The 22323-nt window shown below is 39.2% G+C and overlaps 1 protein-coding gene across 2 annotated transcripts in view; it reads left to right on the top strand.

The window, feature by feature from the left end:
• Positions 1 to 22323, top strand: part of RAB3GAP2 (RAB3 GTPase activating non-catalytic protein subunit 2) — a 95926-nt gene that overhangs the window by 4815 nt on the left and 68788 nt on the right. For both annotated transcript variants that reach the window (XM_059146621.1, XM_059146620.1), the window contains exon 2: positions 15131 to 15192. In XM_059146621.1, coding sequence (XP_059002604.1) covers positions 15131 to 15192 — 62 coding nt within the window. The remainder of the gene's footprint in view (positions 1 to 15130; positions 15193 to 22323) is intronic.

Raw genomic sequence — 22323 nt, 5'->3', positions numbered from 1 at the left:
CATAAAATGCCCATTTTTTATGCTTTGTGAAAAACTTTCTCTTGTTTGCGATCCTACCGGGGGAACGTTTATAGGAGTTTCAGAAAATTTGTGGAGTGAATGGATTTAAGATTGGAAGAGGCTCTGGCTGATAAAATTTGTCAATGAGGAAACCGAGACATAACGTAGTCTTTAATTCCTTCATAGAGCTAGTGTTTGTTGAGTACTTCCCATGTACTCAGAACAAAGTGGTCTTAAAGGGTGAATAAAATAGGTTCCTCTCCTCAAGGAGCTTCCAGTCAATAAAGGAAATAAGCATGTAACAGGAGTGTTACAGGTGTTGTCCTGTAATTTGGCACATGAGAGTTGGAGAATGAAGGAGTGTTAGTTCATGCTGTACAGGGGATTCAGGGAAGTTGTTGGAGAGGAAGCATCAGCTTTACCACGTCTTATCCCATCAGATGGAGAGAAAATAGTCAAGTAAGGGATGTGAAACAGGATGGGGTTCAGAAAGCTGCAAGTAGCAAATTGTGGGAGAGTAGGGTATGGTGAGGGACGAAGCTGCAGAGATTGTCGGGAACTTAAATTTTACACAGTACAGGGTCGTCAGATGGAAGTTAATACTTTGGAGTTACATGGAAATTTGCCCAAGGGTTAATTGGAAACAGGTAGTTTAAAATCAATTAATTTCCATGTACTCTTATGAAAGTACCTAGTTTTCTACCTGCCCTTTTCCCATTTCACTAAAGACTCATCTTTCACATATTCTGAGTATTATCATAGTAAGTTGCTTCAGGGTGTTTAAAAAAAAAAAATTTCCCCTTTAATCAAGGCACCGTGAACTCCCCCATCCATCTCTCTGAGACATTTCCTAATAATTTTTGTTTTTATGTCCATCATCAAAATTTGTGATATGTGTGTGTTGTTTTTCTCAGTTATCAACTTTTAATAATAATTGCAATAAGTCAAGAAGAAAAATTCTAATATGTGGAGTCTTACCACAAGAACACTTTTCTCAGTTCATGTTTCTGCAGAGAAATTTTTGGATTAATAATAAAAATAATATTAGAATAGCACTTTGGAGGAAATGGAATGGAAATAAGAATTTAAGGAGAAAAAAATTACTTTTAGAGAACATCATTTTTTAACAGACGTTGCTGCGTGTCATAATTTTCCTATAGTATATAGAATCCACTGAATACATTTAGAAGGATGGTATACATTTATATTAAAATACCATGTTTATTGTATTTAAGAAATTACATCTTTCGTACAAGGGATACATACCATTGAAAACCTTTTGGGATATATATAAATAAAAAGTTCGAAGGCTGTCTTCTATAGGGCTCAGTCGTTCCCAATCTTTTTTTTTTCTTTTTCCATTATAGCACACATAAAAAAAATACTTGGTATCCGAATAGTGAAAGCAGTTTTGAAAAAGAAGGAAAAAGTTGGAGGGCTTATACTTCTTGATTTCAAAACGTTACAAAAACTGCAATAATGAAAATCAGCAATTCAAGGTAGTCACACTGGTACTGGCATAAAGACAAATAGACCAGTAGGCTAGAGTCTGGAAATGAACCCTTGCATATATGGCCAGATGATTTTGGCAAGGGTACCAAGATCACTCAGTACTGAAAAGGACAGTTTCTTCAACAAATGGTATTCGGAAGACTGCATATCCAAGCACGAAAGAATGAAGTTGGACCTTTGTCTTAGACCAAATACAAAAATTAACTGGAAATGGATTACAGACATAAACACCTAAAACTGTAAATACTTAGAGGAAAACAAAGGGGAAGGCTGCATGACATTGGAACTTCATAATGACTTCTGGTTGGATATAACACAGAAGGCACAGGGAACGAAAGCAAAAACAGACAAATGGGACTATATCAAACTTTAAAACATTTAAAACATGACTCAAAGGATGGGATCAAGTTAAAAAGGCAACCTATGATATGGGGGAAAACATTTGCAAATCATGTATCTGATAAGGGATTAGTGTCCTCAGTATATAAAGAACTGTAGCTCAACAGTAAACTGATTAAAAACTGGGCAAAGGACTTGAATAGACATTTTTCCAAAGATTTCATATAAGTGGTCAATAAGCATGAATAGATGCTCAGTATCAGTAATCATAAGAGAGATGCCAATCGGAATCATAATGAGCGATCACATCCATTAGGATGGCTATCATTAAAAAAAAAAAAAAAAAGAAAATAACAACTGTTGGCAAGGATGTGGAGAAATTGGAGCTCTACACTGTTGGTGGAATTTTAAAATGATCCCACTGCTATGGAAAACATTATGGAATTTCCTCAAAAAAAGATGGAATTACTGTATAATCCAGCAATCTCATTTCTGGGTATATATCCAAAAGAGTTGAAAGCAGTGTCTCAGAGATATTTGCACACCTATGTTCATAGGAGCACTACTCACAAAACCCAAGGAGTAGAAGTAATCCAAATGTTTATGTTGAATGAATGGATAAACACACACTCATACACACACACACAGAGTGGAATATTATTCAACCTTACCAAGGAAGGGACTCCTACAATATGCTACAATGGGAATGAATCTCGAGGACACTGCTATGATATATATTAGTCACAGAAAGACACATGCTGTATTCCACTAAAGTAATTAAATTCATAGAAATGGGAACTAGAATGGAGTTACTAGGACTTCGGAGGAAGAACTAAAAGGGACTTATTTGGTGGGTATAGAGTTTCATATTTGCAAGATTAAAAAGTTCTAGAAATGTTTCACAACAGTGTGAATATACTTTGCACTACTGAACTGTACACTTAAAAATGGTTAAGATGGTAAATTTTAGGTTATGTTTTTGACATAATAAAAATTATGTCAGTTACAGGCACCCAGGTGGCTCAGTGGGTTAAGCATCTGCTCAGGTCATGATCTCAGGGTCCTCTGCTCAGCAGGGAACCTGCTTCTCCCTCTCTCTCTGCCTGCTTCTCTGCCTGCTTGTGTCTGTCTAATAAATAAAATATTTTTAAAAAGTCTGTATATTTAAAAAAAATTATGTCAGTTAATACGGCCATGGAGAGATTGGTCATACAAAATAGATAAAGCTACTCATGGTGGGCAGTGACCTGCTTTCCAGTAGCCCCAGGCCCTACCTGGCTGTCTTAAAAGATGAGAGGGTTAATATCTTGGTTCAACCTGTAACCTGTTTGCAGTTTACTAGGAACCTCTGCTATCTGCAGAGGGTAGCCATTAATGGTTTAAAAAAAAATTATTTTTTATTTGGCAGAGGGTAACCACTGATGTTTATTTTTTATTTTTTAAAAAAGATTTTATTTATTTATTTGACAGAGAGACGGCGAGAGAGGGAATACAAGCAGTGAGACTGGGAGAGGGAGAAGCAGGCTTCTTGCTGAGCAGGGAGCCCAGTGTGGGGCTTGATTCCAGGATCCCTGGATTATGACCTGAGCTGAAGGCAGACACTTAACGACTGAGCCACCCAAGTGCCCCGCCATGGATGGTTTTAAACGAAAGCATAGCATTTCAAGATTTGAGTTGTGGACAGATAGATTTGGTGGCTGTGAAAAGAATAGGTTGGGTAGTTCAAAGCTGGAGGTAGGTGATTGTTTGGGAGATGTTTCTAGAAGTCAGTTGCGACCTTCAGAAGTAAAGAGAACTCAGGCAGTAACAATGGTGATGGAGCTTGAAACTTGCTAGAGTTAGCAGTGGCAATCTGTAAAAACGGAATTTGAGCTGAGAAATAGGATAACCAGTTAATATTTTGGAGACATTTTTATGTCAGCAAAGAAAGAATGGATGGGAGTGGTGGGAGAATGTGGAAGCAGAATGACCAGTGGGGGGCCATTGCAGTATTCCAGAAGGGGGGGGTAATCTTAGATTGGTATTCCTTAGGCATTATTTGATTTTACTTAAAGAGACAATCCTGGAATTATAAGACAGCAAGTAATTTTTGATGACTGCTATGATAATACCACTTGGAGCTATAGAGACCCTAAATGAACCTTCCTTATGCAAAGGAATCATTGAATCCTTTGATTCAATGAATCCTTGAATCCTAAAATGTGTGCCGTGCCCATATTTCTCCCTTGAAAAGAAGACCAGAAACAGTCTTTCGAACACAGGTCATGTTTCTTTGTACCGTGTGAACCTACGTCTCACATATAAACTGCCCAGAAGAGAAGGTCAAGAGAGACATAGTTACTCATTATCGCATTGCTTTTTTTTTTTTTTTTTAAATCAGACATGAAACCACCTTTTGGCTACTCATACCCTACCTTCTAGGTGTTAAAACTTCAGCGTCATGCTGTTTAGTGTGGTAGCCACTAGTCATATGTGGTAATTTAAATTTATGTTTCATAGAAAATAAAAGTAAAAATTCAGTTCCTTAGTCATACTAGCTACTTTTCAAGTGCTCATTGACTACATATGCCTAGTGGGTACCTTCCTGGATAGCACAGATACAGAACACTTCCATCATCAAAGAAAGTTCTGTTGTGCTGCTATGGTGAGAATCCTCTGAGACTTTCTGCTTTGTCAACACACAGACCTGTTGCTTGGGCATTTATTTTTTAATTTTTATTATCTCACTCTTAAAAAATAAGCATTCTGGGGGGGCACCTGGGTGGCTCAGTGGGTTAAGCCGCTGCCTTCGGCTTAGGTCATGATCTCAGGGTCCTGGGATCGAGTTCCGCATCTGGCTCTCTGCTCAGCAGGGAGCCTGCTTCCCTCTCTCTCTCTCTGCCTGCCTCTCTGCCTGCTTGTGATCTCTCTCTGTCAAATAAATAAATAAAATCTTTAAAAAAATATATGTATTCTGGAACTCTGTGTGTGTGTGTGTGTGTGTGTGTGTATGTGTACTGAATTATATATCTTTCCCAGTTTGTATATGCAACTCTGTAGCATTCTTTCTAAAGGCTGTGCAGTGTTCCAATGAAGACTCTACAAGGCTATATTTTACTATTTCCCTGTCAATGAACACTTAGATCGTATCCAAAATTTTTGCTATAAGAAAATGCTCCAAATAAGCATCCTTCTGCATGTCTTTATGTAGGATATTGGTTTGTTTGTTTGTTTTTTAAAGATATTTAATTTTTTGAGAGAGAGAGAGAACAAGCAGACTCCTCACTGAGCAGGAAGCCTGATGTGGGACTCGATCCTGGGACTCTAAGATCACAACTTGAGGTGAAGGCAGATGCTTAACCAACTGAGCCACCCAGGTGCCCAGGATATTGGTATTTCTATATGTACATTTCCAGGATTGGAATTGCCGAATAATAGAAATTCACATTTTAAATGCTGGTTTCAGTTGCCAGATTACTCTAAAAATTTGTCAGGTTCATTCCTATCCATGTTAAACAGAAATGCCCATTTACGTATGTTGTCATTCTGTGTTATCAGTTCCCTTGACTTTTGCTTTACTGATAAGTGAATAATGGTTCTCATGTGATAGTAAGATTATTGTCAGGCTTTATCTGTATTTTTTTTTTAAAACAGCAGGTAATAACAAAGTTAAGCTGGTATTTGAAGAATTTAAATATGAAGAAAGTTTTCTCACAGAGACTAGTTGAATATTAGAATGGGTTAAATAATAGTGTTGATTTAGAATATGCAGAAAGTACCAAAAATAGCTAGCATTGTTTACATACCTTCACCCATATATCATAATGGTGTACCCTTACCCTGTTAGCATGCTCATCTCTTTCTGCTGCTTTGGATACACAGGTAACATGGCATTGTAGGAAACAATTATAAAGGATGCAGTTTTTTTCTAATATTATTATTTCTAATATTATTGCCTTTAGTCCTTTAAAAGAAAATAGAACATGGAATCAGGCAATTAAATTTCATTGTTTATATGGATTGTTTTGTTTTGTTGCTTTTGTTGAGGTGGGTCTAAAGATTTCTTAGGTTTTTGGCCAAAGGGAGCATGTTTATTTTTATAAGCTTTTTAGAGCTTTTTAGAACTTTCAGTTCTGTCATTTTGTGAATTGTCTATTAGGGCATACTTTGTTATGTGATACGAGAGGTCACTTATTTAACAACAGGGATCGTTAGAATTCCAGAACTATAAGGGCCCTTGGGACTCCTGAGTGGCTCAGTCGGTTAAGCGACTGCCTTCGGCTCGGGTCATGATCCCAGCTAGGTCTGGAATCCTGTCCTGTCTGCCTGCATCAGGCTCCTTGCTTGGCAGGGAGCCTGCTTCTCTCTCTTCCTCTGCCTGCCACTCTGCCTGCTTGTGTTCTCTCTCTCTCTCTATCAAATAAGTAAATAAAATTAAAAAAAAAAAAATAGAACTAAAAGGGCCTTTAAGATCTAGTATGATTTAGTGATAGTGGTTTGAAAGAAGCTCTGTTTCCTGAATTGGGATGGCCTCATTTTAGATAGTTATATATTTTTAGGTGCTGAAAAGAAAATGCTAATATGAAATTTATTTTCCCACTTCCTTAGAAGTAGATTAATAATTCCGAGGCATAAGAAATTAGGAAGCAGCTTCTCTATTCTTTAGTTATTTTTTACTTTGGGTTAGTAAATGATGGGTTCTTTGCCTGGCCAAGGAGAGCCAGGTAAGATTTGTTGAAGTTTTTAAATTATTTACAAGTCGTAAGTTCTAGAGGTTCCTTCTCCTTACAGAAACAAGTACATTTTCTGTTTTTTTTTTTTTTTTTCTTGTCTCAGAAGAATGGAAATGGATGTGCTTCTGTGCTAATAAGATATTTTATTAGACCATGGAGGTTAAATTAAGTCATCCTTTTCCTAACACTTAATAATTCCAGCTTCTCATTTGGTTTTTGATCTTGACATAGTCATATTGGAAAAAGCAAATATTGCCAAATTAATTGCTCACTTCAGGATTCAATTTCCTTTCTAGCTTCAGGTTCTTCTTCTATGAGAAACACACTCAGTTTATGGGGACAGGCTGTTCAGAAGCAGATCGAAATAAGATATATTGGGAATTAAAAAGAACTATGGAAAACAGAAGTTGAATTTCTTATTTGAGCTTTTGTTGGCGGAATAATTCATTCACTGGAAATACCCCTAAAAAAGAAAACTGTAATTTTTGATGATTGCATTAAAATGTGTTTTCTCTATGTTTCAATGATTATATCATTTAACAAGTGAGAGACTGAAGAGTTTTTTTATACTAGTGTAATCTGATCTCTTCAGGGGAAAAAATTCTTTCTAGAAGGAGGTGTAGTTACATTTTACATGTTGAAGTTCAAGTCAGTGAGTGGTTTTACACATTCAGGCAAAACGTTGAACTTATTCAGGATAAGAACAACAGTTGGTGTGTATGTTATCAATTCCTCTAGATCATGATGGTCATCTTCAGTGACAGGTATAAAGTTCAGGGTTGAAAAGTCAAATGACTAATCAGTGAGGAAGTAGTTGCTTTTTGTTACTATTTATTCATCTTGCCTGTTTTTATTTCTTTTCAAGTCATATACGTTGGTTAGAGATCAGCTTATGAATTTTTTTAATGTAAAGAACAAGTATAATTCAATATGTGGTAAAAAACTTGAATGAACGCTCATCAAATGAGGTGGACTGATGAAATATTTTAAGCTGGCAAACTTCTGCAAAGACTCAAATCTTCAACGTAGTCCTTGAGTTTCTGTGAATTTAAAAGGAAATTGGCAGGGCACCTGGGTGGCTCAGTGGGTTAAAGCCTCTGCCTTGGCTCAGGTCCTGATCTCAGGGTCCTGGGATCAAGCCCCGCATTGGGCTCTCTGCTCAGCAGGGAGTCTGCTTCCCCCCCACCTTCTCTCTGCCTGTCTCTCTGCCTGCTTGTGATCTCTGTCAAATAAATAAAATCTTTAAAAAACTAGGTAAATAAAAGGAAATTGGCTAAGGGTATTAAAATTGATTTTAAAGGAAGTTCACTGTTCAATAAAGGTTCGCACACACCCACCCCCACACCGCCAAAGTAAAAGATTCAAAACTAAGCAGAAATGTCTCCTGTACTTGGAAGTGCCATTTTTTTAGTTTAGGTTGTACAGGAAATGGGATGGGAACCCCCAGTTAAAACATGAGCCGTTAAGGGATGCCTGGGTGGCTCAGTGGGTTAAACATCTGTCTTTGACTTTGGCTCAAGTCATGATCTCAGGGTCCTGGGATTGAGCCCTGCATTGGGCTCCCTTTGAGCAGGGAGTCTGCTGCTCCCTTTTCCTCTGCTCTTCCCCCTCACTGCTGCGTGCACGCTCGCTCTCTCTCAAATAAATAAATAAATTCTTTTAAAAAAAATGAGCTTTGAAATACTTAGCTTATAGCCGGATGCTGTTCTGATGTAATATTGTTGTAAAGTAACTGCTTTAGGAACCATATCCGGCACATGAATCATAGCATGAAAGTAGCAAGACTAGGAAAGCAGTCTCATAATCTATTTTTAGACTTCTCCAATGACAATGTTTCCCATTTTTTAGAAGTTTCTTTATAGGTAAGTTTATTTTATTTTTTTAATTTTAATTCCAGTATTAATAACATACAGTGGTATATTAGCTTCAGGTGTACCATATAGCAACTGATTGAGCCATTCCTTACATCACCCAGTGCTGATCACAAATGCGCTCCTTGATCCCCATCTCCTATATTACCCCTCCCCCTATCCCCCTCCCCGCTGGTAATCATGAGTTTGTTCTCTGTACTTAACAGTCTGTTTCTTAGTTTGTCCCCCCCCCCCCCCCGCTTTGCTTATTTTGTTTCTTAAATTCCACATACAGTTGAAATCCTGGTGTTTGTCTTTCCCTGACTTATTTCTTTTAACCTTATACCCTTTGGATTCATCCATGATGTCGTAAATGGTAAGATTTCATTCTTTTTTTATGGCTAATCTTCCACTCTTTGTGTGTACCACCTGTTCTTTATCCATTCATCCTTGGTAATCCATGGATCCATGAATGTCCATTCATATGGTAATTCTGTTTTTAAATTGAGGAACAATTAAACAGTGGCTGCACCCTTCTGTATTTCCACCAGTTGTGCACAAGAGTTCCTTTTCTCCACATTCTCACCAATCCTTGTTGTTGTGTTTTTGATTTTATCTATTTGGACAGGTGTGAGGTGATATCTCATTGCGTTTTGATTTGCATTTCCCTCATGAGTGATGTTGAGCATCTTTTTATGTGTCTGTTGGCCATCTGTATATCTTCTTTGGAGAAATGTGTGTTCATGTCTTCTGTCCATTTTTAATTGGATTCTTTGTTTTGTGTTGAGTTGTATAAATTCTTTATATATTTTGGATACTAACCCTTTATTAGATATGTTATTTGCAAACATCCTCTCCTTTTCAATAGGTTGTCTTTTAGTTTTGTTGACTGTTTCTTTTGCTGTGCAGAAGTTTTTTACTCTGATATAGTCCCAACAGTTTATTTTTGCTTTTGTTTTCCTTGCCTGAGGAGACACAACCTAGAAAAATATTGCTTCGGCCGATGTCAGAGAAATTACTGCCTGTGTTCTCTTGTAGGATTTTTATGGTTTCAGGTCTTACATTTAGCTCTTTTATCTCATTTTGAGTTTATTTTTGTGTGTGGTGGGAGAAAGTGGACCAGTTTCATCCTTTTCATGTAGGTGTCCCCTTTTCCCAGCACCATTTGTTGAAGACACGGTCTCCCATTGCATATTCTTCCTCCTTTACTGAAGATTAATTGACCATATAATCATGGATTTATTTCTGGGTTCTCCATTCTGTTCCCTTGATCTATGCGCGTATTTTTGTGCCAGTATCATACTTTTTTGATTACTGCAGCTTTGTGGTATATCTTGAAATCTGGAATTGAGGTACCTCACGTTATTGGGGGTTTTTTGTTTTTGGTTTTTGGTTTTTTTCCTCCCCTCAAGAGGAGGGGAGCTATTCTGGGTCTTTTGTGGTTCCATACAAACTTTAGGATTGTTCTGGTTCTGTGAAAAGTGCTCTTGCTATCTTGATAGGGATTGAGTGTGTTCATCGCAGTGTCTAGTATGGACATTTTAACAATATTTGTTCTAATTCAAGAACGTAGTATCTCTTTCCATTTGTGTTGTCTTTAATTTCTTTCATCAGTGTTTTATAGTTTTTAGAGTACATGTCTTTTACCTCCTTGGTTAAGTTTATCCCTGGGTATCTTAATTTTGTTGCAATTATGGATAGGATTGTCTTCTTAATTGCTGTTTTGGCTGCTTCATTATTAGTGTATAGAGATGCCATAGGTTTCTGTATGTTGTTTTTGTGTCCTGTGACTTTATTGAATTAATTTATCAGTTGTAGTTTTTTAGTGGAATCTTTAGGTTTTCTATAACTGATACCATGTCAATTGCAAATAGAGTTTTACTTCTTCCTTACCAATTCAGATGCCTTTTATTTCTTTATTCTGTCTAATTGCTGTAGCTAGGACTTCTGGTACTGTAGTAAATAGAGGTAGTGAGAATGGACATCCTTTTCATGTTCCTCCTCTTAGGGGAAAAGCTCTCAGTTTTCCCCCATTATTCACTGTGGGTTTTCCATATATGGCCTTTATTTTGTTGAGGTATGTTCCCTCTAAACTTACTTTGTGAAGGGTTTTTATCATGAATGGATGTTGTACTTTGCTAAATGCTTTTTCTAATCTATTGAAATTATCTTATGATTTTTACCCTTTCTCTTATTGATGTGAATCACGTTAATTGATTTGTGAACATTGAGCCACCCCTGCATCCCAGGAAAAAAATCCCACTGGATGGAGAATGGTAATTTTAACAGTGTTAAGAGTGTCTATATGCTAAGCACTGTTCCTAGTGCTTCGGATATAGTAACAATGGTATGAAGTACAATTATTAATTCCATTTTGCTAAAGAGGAAACTGAGACAATAAGAGATTAAATAAATTGCCTGAGGTCATATTACCTTTTTAGGGGTAAAACTGGGTATCCAACCCCAACAACTTGACACCAGAGACCTAAGAGTTATTTTAGACCTGTGTTGTCTCATACTGTAGCCACTAGCCACATAGACTTTTGAGCACTTGAAATATGGCTGGACCAAACAGATGTGCTTTAAGTGTAAAATATACATCAGATTTTGAAGACTTTAATATGCGGTAAAAAGTAAAATATTCATGAATAATTTAACATTGACTGCATATTGAGATAATATCTTGGCTGTATTATATTAAGTAACATCTATTATTAAAGTTTTGCCTTTTTTCCCCTTCTTTTAAAATGTGGCTACGAGGGGGCACCTAGGTGACTCAATGGGTTATGCCTCTGTCTTTGGCTTAGGTCATGATCTCGGGGTCCTGGGATGGAGGCCCCACACTGGGTTCTCTGCTCAGCGGGGACCCTGTTTCTCCCTCTCTCTCTGCCTGCCTCTCTGCCTACTTGTGATCCCTCTCTTTGTCAAATAAATAAGTAAAATCTTGAAAAAAATGTGGCTACTGGGGAAACCCTCTTGGGTCCCTTCCCCCTCTGGGGAGCTTTGTGCCATTACTCAATAAATTTTGCTTTGCTGCCCACCAAACAAACAAACAAACAAACAAAAAATGTGGCTACAGATACATTTAAAATTGAATGTGTGAGGGCGCCTGGGTGACTCAGTCATTAAGCATCTGTCTTCGGCCCAGGTCATGGTCCCAGGGTCCTGGGATCGAGCCCTATGTTGGGCTCCCTGCTTGCCGGGAGGCTTGTTTCTGCCTCTTCCACTCCCCCTGCTTGTGTTCCCTCTCCCCCTGTGTCTTTCTCTGTCAAATAAATAAAATCTTGAAAAAAAATAAAATTGAATATGTGGCTTGCATTATATTTTTATTGGACAGTGCTGCTAAGTGCCTACAGTGAGTAAACAGTCTGACTGGAGAGAAAGAATAGAAGGGGGTGGCAAGCAAAGGGAAAAAAAGGATATTTAGGATCAGATTAGATTGGCATTAAAGTTTATCTTTGAAGTTAGTGTGTTTAGAGCGATCCGTGGACAGTCTGCTTCCGATGTGCAGATCGAAGCCCACCCTGAAACGTCAGTCAGCCCTAATTCATTATTTGCACTTCTTGCAGAGTTTTTAAGGCTACCTAGAGAGAGGAAGCTGTAGAAGAGACCATAACTGGTTTTATTAAAGCAGTGAGTGTGAATCCCATTCTTTTAATTTTCTGATCAACTTTGTTGAATTGGACTTAAGCGAAATGAAAGACATAGGAAGCTGATGACAGTTAAAAGATTTGCTTTTCAGTTTAGGTGCTTGGGACTTACTTATTTAATAAGTGGGGGAAAATACATAAAATTACCTTATCATTTTGTCTGGCCTTTGAGATGAGTGCTGCTTAGCTCAGTAAGCAAACTGGGTAAGTGCCATTGGCTTTATGATTTAGTGCTTTGTGGAGTGCTTGGAATTTTCACACTGGACCCTAGCCAACCCAAACAGTGTATTTGTATATTCTGGTGCACTTATTCTATAATAAACTTTGTTAAACTGACTTATACCACAGCTTGGTATTAAAATTCAAAATCTCCTATGGGTGATTTTGTTATAAATTACAAAAAGAGTTAAAAAAGAAAATTCTAATGGGCCAGGGTAATTTTAATCTATTTATTCTAAGACAATCATGGTGAACTATTTTCAGCTTTATAATAAGTGATAATAAAAAGTGTTATTTTGTCATGAGTATGTAGAATTTATAAATCTTAAGGTCTTAAAGTAACAGTTCATATTGGTGTTAAATAGGGACAGTTTTTTAATATATATTAAATACATTGCTTTTGTTATCCACAACCCTGATTAAGGATCAATTTAAAAACACTGATAATGGAATCAACTGAAGAAACCACCCTTTATAGAAAAGTTACCAGAGGGAACGTCTGCCTGAATAAAATCGAATAAAATCGTTTACTTGAATGGCAGCTTGATTAGACATTCATCAACTTTTTTTTTTATATACACCATCCTTTTTTTTTTTTTTTTTCCAATAATGTGCTTGGCCTGCTGCATAGTTTGAAAGCATAAGAAATAACCTTGGTCTAGTGCTAAGATTCCAACGTTTTTTAACTGCTGACAGTAACTGTCAAATAGCAATCTGCAAAATAGTATCAGAAGATTTTCAACAGAACTTGGGAGGCTGCAAAATTTCTATTACCAGCACAGAGTAGAAATAGATATAAGGGTAGTGCCCAGTTTGCAAATGTTTCCTTTAAAAAAAAATGTTGGGATGCCTGGGTGGCTCACTTGGTTAAGTGTCTGCCTTTGGTTCAGATCATGGTCCCAGGATCCTGGGATCAAGTCCTGCATTGGGCTCTCTGTTCAACGGCAAGTCTGCTTCTCCCTTTCCCTCTCCTCCTGTGCTCTCTTGCTTTCTCTCTCAAATAAAATCCATGAAATAGAATTAATGTTTTCTATTTTTAAGTTGAATAGAATCTAGAATGCATTTTCCTATAGTATTATAAATAGATTTAGGATTCCAGGCCAACCTTCAAACACATCTTGAACATTCCTGAGTAATAGTTCTGTTTCACCTTCCTTTCAACTCTGTTTGTACCATGAACTTCTTTAGAAAATGTATTCCCGTGATAGGAGGTGTGTGATTGAGTCCCCTTTTCTCTCTTGTTAATAGAAATTTCTCAGTCAGGGGCCTTGAGAAGTGGAAAAAAACCTTCACGAACACAAATTTCTTATATAAAGAAAGTATTTTTCAAGGACTTCTCTTCCTGGATGTTTTGAATTACGGCATTTAGAGATCCTGGGTCTCTGCAGGGGCAGGAAATCCAAATTGCTACTGTCTTGTGTTTGATTGTATGAGTCATTTGTGAATTGAGTCAGGTACTTTTTATTCCAATATAGAAGAGAAATAATACATTTTTATAGTATTGTACAGCATTCAGTGAAGGTTATGTGTGCCAACTAAGCTTTTTGAAGGCTTATTTTCTTTTGTCTCTCCAGCACTTAGCACAGTGGCCAACGCACTAAAGATACTGTGTTTGTTGAGTGAATGAATGAATGAGTGAATCATTCGCTGGCCCCATGAAGGGTTTGCAATTCTGTGTGGTCTTTCCGAGGTGGTGGTATTTCGATATATTCTTTTGATAGCAATATTAAAATTGAATCACGGATTTTAGAGTGATAAGCTTTTTGAGGTACTTTGCTTTCTCGAACAGGAATGATGGGGGAGACAAACCATGAGAGACTGTGGACTCTGAGAAACAAACTGGGGGTTTTGGAGGGGCTGGGGATGGGAGGGTTGGGTCAGCCTGGTTGGTGGTAGGTATTAAGGAGGGCACGCATTGCATGGAGCACTGGGTGTGGTCCATAAACAATGAATCTTGGAACACTACATCAAAAACCAAAAATGTATTATATGATGATTAACATAATACAATAAAAAACAACAACAAAAAAAGAAAAACAGCATTTTTTAAAACTCTCTAGATGGGATGGCTTAGTTGCCATCAGCCCACAATAAGGCAGTTGTTTTTGGTATATTGGAGAAATTAGCAGAATAAAGAAATTGCCCAAGTGAATAAGATTGCCAAAGAACAAGCTGTAATTTTCCAAGTTATGAAAAAAACTTCTAAATTTTGATATCAAGGGAATGCTTCTATTTTAAAATAATATATAATAAACTTGTTTTGGCCTTAACTGTAAGCTCCATGTTTCCAAATTTCTATGCCTCTTCATAAACCAGGAGAAAGTATAGCAGAATACTTGTGAGTGTGGGCTTTGGAACTCTGGAAGCGCTGATTTCAACCCCACTCTGCCACTTAATCCTCTGTGATCTTGGTCAGGCTTTATAAATTAAATAATCTGGTTTTCTCACTGTAGTAAGGGGATGATAGAGAATCCTTGTCATGCTTAAGTGAATTAATGTCTATAAAGCAGTTAGACACATAGAAATGCCGAGTACGTGTTAGTTGTTGCTTGATTACTCCTCTATGTGAGTTACCGCTTTCTGCCTTTGTTCATGTTGACCTTTTTTTCAAGTATATTTGAAAAGTGCCTTGGTACTTTTTAAAGACTTAGTTTAAGGTGACTCCTCCCTGTATTTTGTCATGTCTCTCACTCTTCCCTACATTAGATCACAAAATCCTTAAGGACATACATATTTACATAGTATTTATTTATCAGGTGTTGGTTCTATTATGTTTAGAGGAAATGTTTAGTAAAGTATTTCAAGCTCTGTACTTCATGTAAGCACTTTTCATCTTTTTTAATAATAGGTAAATCAGACTGGGAAGATGATGGTTGGGGAGCATGGGAAGAGACGGAACCCCAAGAACCTGTAAGTCTTCATAAATGTATGCGTGCTTGTTGAAAGTGGCATTTTCCGTTTGTAATGAGGGTGACCTATTCCAGTGTTGACACTTTAAAACCTTCATCAAGAACATCTTTGTGTTTACTTACTAGTACTGACATAGATTCCTTTCTTAAAGATTTATTGTCTTTATAGCTAAGGAGGCTAAATGGGGAATAACTGCTTTAGGATTCTTTCTCCTTTAGTAGTTATTATTTTAGACTTCTCCATTTACTCATTCAACATGTCTTTGGTCAGTGTCCACCCTGTTCTAGGCATTCTTCTAGGTGCTGCACGTATAGCCATGAGAAGGTGCATGAATCCCCTATATGTATTTTCACCTCCGGGTAATAGAAAATCTAGCCTAAACTGACTTAAATCACAGGGACATTCATTAGCTTATATAGAAGGAAGGCAGGTAGTATGGACTCACAGGTTGGTTGATTAGAAGATTCAACTGTGTCATCAAGGACATAAGTTCTTTCCTTCTGTCTCCTCTGTATAAACAGCAGTGTGGACTTCATCCCAAAGACTGTTCTTCAGTAGATAGGGTATGCCACCATGTTTCTTCATTCATGACCAGAGGGAGGAAAAGACTAGGACTTCCGTGATTCCTTTTTTTTTTTTTTTTTTTTTTTTAAGATTTTATTTATTTATTTGACAGAGAGAGAGATCACAAGTAGGCAGAGAGTCAGGCAGAGAGAGAGAGGGGGAAGCAGGCTCCCCGCTGAGCAGAGAGCCCGATGCGGGGCTCGATCCCAGGACCCTGAGATCATGACCTGAGCCGAAGGCAGTGGCTTAATCCACTGAGCCATCCAGGTGCCCCCGACTTCCGTGATTCTTACAGGAGCAGGGACAACTTTTTCAGAAGCCTCTCATGAACCTTACCTATAACTCTTGGCCGGAATAAGGCCAGACACTCATTTCTGAAGTAGTCACTGGCAAGGGCTATCTGACTTTTCATCTGTCTCTCTTGCCATTCCCTGGGCCTGGAGCATTAAAGGGTCCGTTTCTCCTGGGGCCCATGACTGCACAGGAGAGGAGTTGGTAACTGAATGAAATTAGGATTTCTTACAAAAAAAGAAGAATGGATGTATGTATTGGAAAGGTCTTATCATCCCTGTTCCCTGCAGCTTATACTTAGGAGAGAGAAGTTTTTTCAAAAAGAGAGATAAAAGTAGCAAATGGCGGTAATCAAAGCTACATGGAGAATTCAAATGGTGATGTGGTAACAAGTGATCAAGTGACCACCGTAGCTTGGGCGGAAGGCCTTTCAGAGGATGCGACATTGGAGCTGAGGTCCAAAAGACAGCAGGGAGCCAGCGAGGTGGCAGTCTGGCAAAGGGCGTTGCAGGCCAGGGCAACAGCTCATGCAGAGGCCCTAGGGCAGGACCGAGCTTGGAGTTCATAGGACATAAAGAAGGCCCGTGTGGCTTGGCAGAACTGAGAGGTTACATGATGGGGTCAGAGAAGGAGGCAGGCCTGATGGAAGGCTTTGTGAATTTGGAGTTTATTCTGAATGTAATAGGAAACCACACATAGCTGATTTCTCATTTTTAAAGTTCATCTTGGCTGCTTTTTGGAATTGAACTCGGGGGCAAAAGCGGAAGCAGGGAGACCAGTAAAGATGCTGTTTTGATAGTGTAGTTGAGAAATGATGGTGACTTACATTAAGGCGATATCAATGAAAATGAGAAAGTGATGGGTTCGGGATAAGTTTTAGAAATAACAGTAAGGCTTTCCTGTAAGTTGGTTGTGAGGGCTGAAGGGAAAAAGAAAAAAATCAGGGATTAACTTCTTTGATCTGGGATATGGTGGGGAGTAGGTAAAGCATACTTGATAAGTTGTTGACACTCCCCAGGGCTGGGTCATAGGTACCGTTCTCTTCATTTTGTCAATGTTTGAAAATATCCATAATAAGTTTTTTTTTTTTTTAAGATTTTATTTATTTATTTGACAGAGAGAGAGAGAGACAGTGAGAGAGGGAACACAAGCAGGGGAAGGGGGAGAGAGAGAAGCAGGCTTCCCGCGGAGCAGGGACCCTGATGTGGGGCTCTATCCCAGGACGCTGGGATCATGACCCAAGCCGAAAGCAGACGCTTAACGACTGAGTCACCCAGGCACCCCCAGTTTTTTCTTTTTTTTAACCCGCCCAGGTGTTTGGCTTGAGCAGCTGGATGGATGGTGTGTGGTTTATTGAGTTGGGGAAGACAGAATAGGTCTGGGGGGGATTTGAAGGAGTATCGTGTTGTAGGAAGCAGAGCATGTGGTGTGAATGCAGATGTACAGAAAAGCTCCAAGGAGAGATGAAGAACAGGAAACCATTTCAGAAGGCAGAGAATTGGGATATGTTGAAGAGGATGTAATGTAGCTCAAGGAACATGGTTATGGCATCCCTTTAGCAAACAAACACCTTGTTCCTTGCCCCTCTAGTGCTTTGTCGACGTGGAGACGCAGCGGTACTCTGTATGGACTACGACTCATGTCTTCTGCTTTCTCACGATTTAGACTGTTTCATGGCTGGTATTGGAATCTTTCATTTATCTTGGATTCTTTCTCTTTGTTTCACACCCGGAGCTCATAGGAGGATTTGATAGGGTCCGTTCGTCGCCACCCAATGTAGGATATTTCTGGAGGGCAGAGTGTTCCTGCCAGGCCACTGTGTGGGATGTCAGCCTACCTGTCGGTGCTGCCTTCTGGCCGCACACCACCAGCAGCCCAGCTCGCTGTGGCGAGACTGGGGAATGGAAGGAAGGGAGAGGAGAGGTGTGTGTAAAGCAGGTCGGAGGCTCTGCATGGCTCGATGCGAGGCAACCTCTCGGGGGATGTGGCTGCACTTTGCGAATTTCTCAGAAAAAGGTAGTGTAGCTAGCAGCTCCTTTGCTTGTTGTGTTGGGTGCATTTCCTTTTAGTATTTGTTCTAGAATCCTGTAGCTAGTGACTATCGTGAGGATTTCGACAAGCTCCCGAGCAAGTTGAAGGTTTTCTGGAGTAAACCTCCTAGACATCGCATGTTACAGTGGACACACGCATTTGTGATCTCAGAGGAGGTTGTTAAATACGTAAGACGGTACTGATGCTGAGTCGCGGTACTTACTTACGCACCCACAGGCCCACATCTGAAAGGGTCTGCTGTGCATGGTTGCTTCTTTCTGGAATGGATTTTTACTAGTGAGTGACATAGTTGAGGAGTTGTATGTGAGGCGAGTTTTCCTCACGAATGTCTGCATTTTCTCTGCTAACTTTAAGGCAGTGGTTGACTATCGGGTGTCATAGACCTGCTTTTTGGCTCACCTAGCAGTGTGCCTGCCTTAAGCGTACACTTTGTTATGGCGCTTTAACCTAATACAGTAGGAAATTATTGCAATTACAATTTGAGGTCAGAGAAGCAGTAGGCCTGAGGTAAGGCTTTATGAATTCGGAATTTATTCTAAATGTGATTAGAAACCACACTATTTCTGTTTTGGAAAGCTCAACTTCGCTGCTCCGTGGAATAGGTTATAGTGGGTCTTTTTATTGTGCCTCTCATACTCATTAAGGTCATGGGCCAGTTTATTTTCTAGTACTTCGTTTTGATGTGCCACTGTTCCAGCTGATTCCGGGTGCTATGGATAATGATTCCTAGTTAGAGTGTGTATGTTTTGGTTTTTTTTTTTGTTGTTGTTGGTTTGCTTTCTTTCTTTCTTTTTTTTTTTTTTAGAGTGTGTATGTTTTAACAGACTTCCTTTAAATCTGTGCAAGGGTGCCATCTTCTCTATTGGCAAGAATATCCTAAATCCAGGAATGACATCTTTTAACTGTTTCAGTGAAAAGCTGAAATATGTGTCTGTTCATTCCAAAACACGCTAACTTACATGTAGCACATTCATTCATTTGGATAAGATTTGAATGTTTACAAATGGCCCTCATGGATGAGGGTACCTTGTGGTTCTCTTTGTCTTAATTGATTTGCCCACACAGCGGATTTGACAAGTGTGGCAAGTAAAAGAGTTGGCAACAATTCTGGGTGTACCAGTCATTCCTAACTACTCTTATTACCCTCCTATATACCCTTGTACTTTGTCATGACCTTATGTACATGGTGAAGGAGAAGATAACTTGAATGACAACAAAAGTGGGCCAGGACAGTGGTACTGAGACGTTATCTGGGTGTCAACATGATCCTGCTGTATTTAACAATGCTTCTTTGAATTTGGATCCTGTCGTCAAAATAAGACAACGTCTTTGTTAGGGAGACTGTTTGGTGAATGAGGATAAAATGTGGTGGCAGGAAAAGGATACGACTTCTGCCTTACGCTGCATCGTCATCTAGACTTGTCCATACGTAACATCCGTATGATGTTTTGCAGAGTAAAATTTGTTCTCCCAGAGCTATTGGAAATGTCAACACAACTGTGGTAAAAGACTTCCATTACTGCTACCGCTGTCTAGTATTATGAACAACTCCAAAGGCATAGCCAGCTCTAGAGACGTAACAACAGTCAGAGTAAATTTTGGGAGATGTATAAGGTGCATGCTCTAGTCAAGGTAAGAGAGGGAGCTACCTCGTCAGAATGGAGAGAGAACTTTCCACTGTCCGTTGTTAGGGACAGACAGCAAACTCAATACCTGCCTGCCCTGAGAGTCTTACTGGTAGGTCTTGTCCACATTAAAGACAAGGCCAGTATTGGAACAAGAGAAAGGTCTTGAAATCAATTTATGGCTGTGTCAGGGTGCTATAACTGTGGAAAGAGTAATAGGGTTCTGCCTCTGCTGGGCTGTGGTTCTCGTGACCAACAGAGGAGAGGAGTCTGACATTAGAGAGGTGCTGTGTCTTGGTCTTTGGTGGGGGTGGGGGCTGGGGTGGTGTGTGGATGAACCACAGGCAGGGTAGTTCAGAGTAAAGCAAAGCAGCAGCGCCTGCCCCTGGACGCTGACCTGGAGGCCATGTGGCTGCTGTTGCATGCAGCAGAAAACTCTAAAAACTTCAGGGTGCTTTTTATCTCCACAAGTCTCTAGCTCTTTGAGAGTAGTTTCTTATTTTTATGGCAGGAGAGAGTGTGGATGGCTTTTATAATCAGAAAGATTTAGTACCAGTACGGACAAGGCTTTTTTTTTTTTTTTTTAAAGAAAGAAGAAGCCTCTTTAGCTTTTTGTGATTCTGAAATGTCTGCTGTAGTCAGTGCTCAGAGAAGACCGCATGTTCTAATATCTTTTATCAGCAGAACCCGCCAAGTCGAAGACAGTATGCATCCGTGACGCCGGTAGGCTTAGGAACTTTAAGGATGGCTTCAATTTGAGAAGAGGACAGACGTCTTTCTTCTATAGATATTTCATGTCCCTGTGAGTCCACTTGGCCGCCATAACAGAATATCACAGGTTGGGTGACTTAATGGAAATTTATCTTCTCACCGTTCTGAAGGCTAGATGTTCAAGATCAAGGTGTTGTCAGAGTTGGTTTTTGGTGAGATCCCTCTTCCTGGCTGGCAGACAGACATCTCACTGTGTCCTCATATGGCCTGTCCTCTGTGTGCAAAGAGAGAGTGCCGTGAGTCCTGGTGTTTCGTCCCCTTACAGGAATAGCCGGTCTGTCAGATCAAGTGTCCGCCCTTATGACCTCCTTGAACCCAAGTTACCCTTTTACCTCCAGATGACAGTCACCTTGGGGATAAGGGCTTCAGCACATGAATTTTGAGAGGATACAGTCGACTCTGTAAAAATGCCCAAATAATGGACCCATGTCAGGCAGAGAACTCTTATGTGTGCAAGTGCAAAGAATAAGGTTAGGGAATTCCTACTTGCCCATAAGTAAATACACTAAAGAAATAGAAGGGCAAACAGACTTTCAAGATGCAGGAAAAAAAGCCAAACGATCTATTTCTGTACTAACTTTATTGTAAGTGAACATGATGAGATACAATGTCTTTCTTGGAGAAATTGGAAAAAGGAGATGGTTGTACTAGATCATCTACCATTTAATGGTCCTGTAATAGTAAATAGCTTTGTTGTTGTGTGTTTTTTGTTTTTTTTGTTTGTTGTTTGTTTTTTACAGTGTTAAAGGGCTTTTAGTTTGGATTATCATTAGTTTGCTTCGGAAAAGAAGTGGTTAGAGGGGGATATTTTGTCTAGCCTCATGCTATAATGGAAATCGAGGCAGTTAAGGAAGAAGCTTGACAAGGTTTAATTTTAGTTATAAGGCAAATGAGTGAGCTTTCCTTGGTGTATTAAGTCCAAAGGGTATGAAGTGTCGAGTCAAGGATTTGCTTGGCAGTGGTTTCTGGAACAGGAAGCACAGAAGGTTCTGGGTTAAGGCCCTTAGTTAAGGTAGAAGGTGTGGAAAATTTCCATTCAAAAGACACTTTAGATCCATCTGTTTGCAGAAAGTGATATGATATAGTTTATAGAGGCAATTTGATTTAGCAGATTAACAAGGAAAGCATGCTGGCCAGATAGAGGGCCCAGAGGAATGTTTGTTTACAGACTGAGAAATAGGATATCGCCTGACCTGGTTAGAGATTCTTAGAACATTAATAATCTGAGATAATGTTGGAAAATATTTTGCCTTATTTTAGAGTCATTAGACTCTAGTGTCACCTACAACACAAGAGACATAAGCATCAGATTGGCCAGAGGCAGAGGAGGGCACTCAAGTTATACTAAAGTTATGTTTTCTATCTGTTTTAGATATGTTTATACGGAGGGGGAAGTGGCCACAGAATTTCTTCCTACTGAGATGGGTTCTCTGTGGGACTTTGGCATTTGACTTAGAAATTCTACTTTTGGGGGGTGACTGGGTGGCTCAGTAAGTTAAGTGTCTGAGTTGGTTTCAGCTCAGGTCATGATCTCAGGGTACTGAGGTCAAGCCTCAGGTCGGGCTCCACACTTAACACAGAGTCTGCTTGTCCTTCTCCCTCTGCTCCTTCCCTTGCTTGCTTTTTCTCAAACAAATAAAATCTCAAAAAAAGAAAAAAGAAAGAAAGAAAGAAAGAAAAGAAACACTCCTTTTGCCAGTGACCTTCCCGTTAACATTTATATCATTAATATGAGCTGGGTCTCGCCTACCTAGTGATTCTCAGTTTGGTGGGGGGAGGTTATTTTGTCCCCTTAGGAGACATTTTTGGTTGTCACAACTTGAAGGGA

Source organism: Mustela lutreola, chromosome 14 (genome assembly GCF_030435805.1).
Source record: "Mustela lutreola isolate mMusLut2 chromosome 14, mMusLut2.pri, whole genome shotgun sequence".
Classification (NCBI taxonomy): Eukaryota; Metazoa; Chordata; class Mammalia; order Carnivora; family Mustelidae; genus Mustela; species Mustela lutreola.
This window is presented reverse-complemented; position numbering and strand designations above follow the sequence as displayed.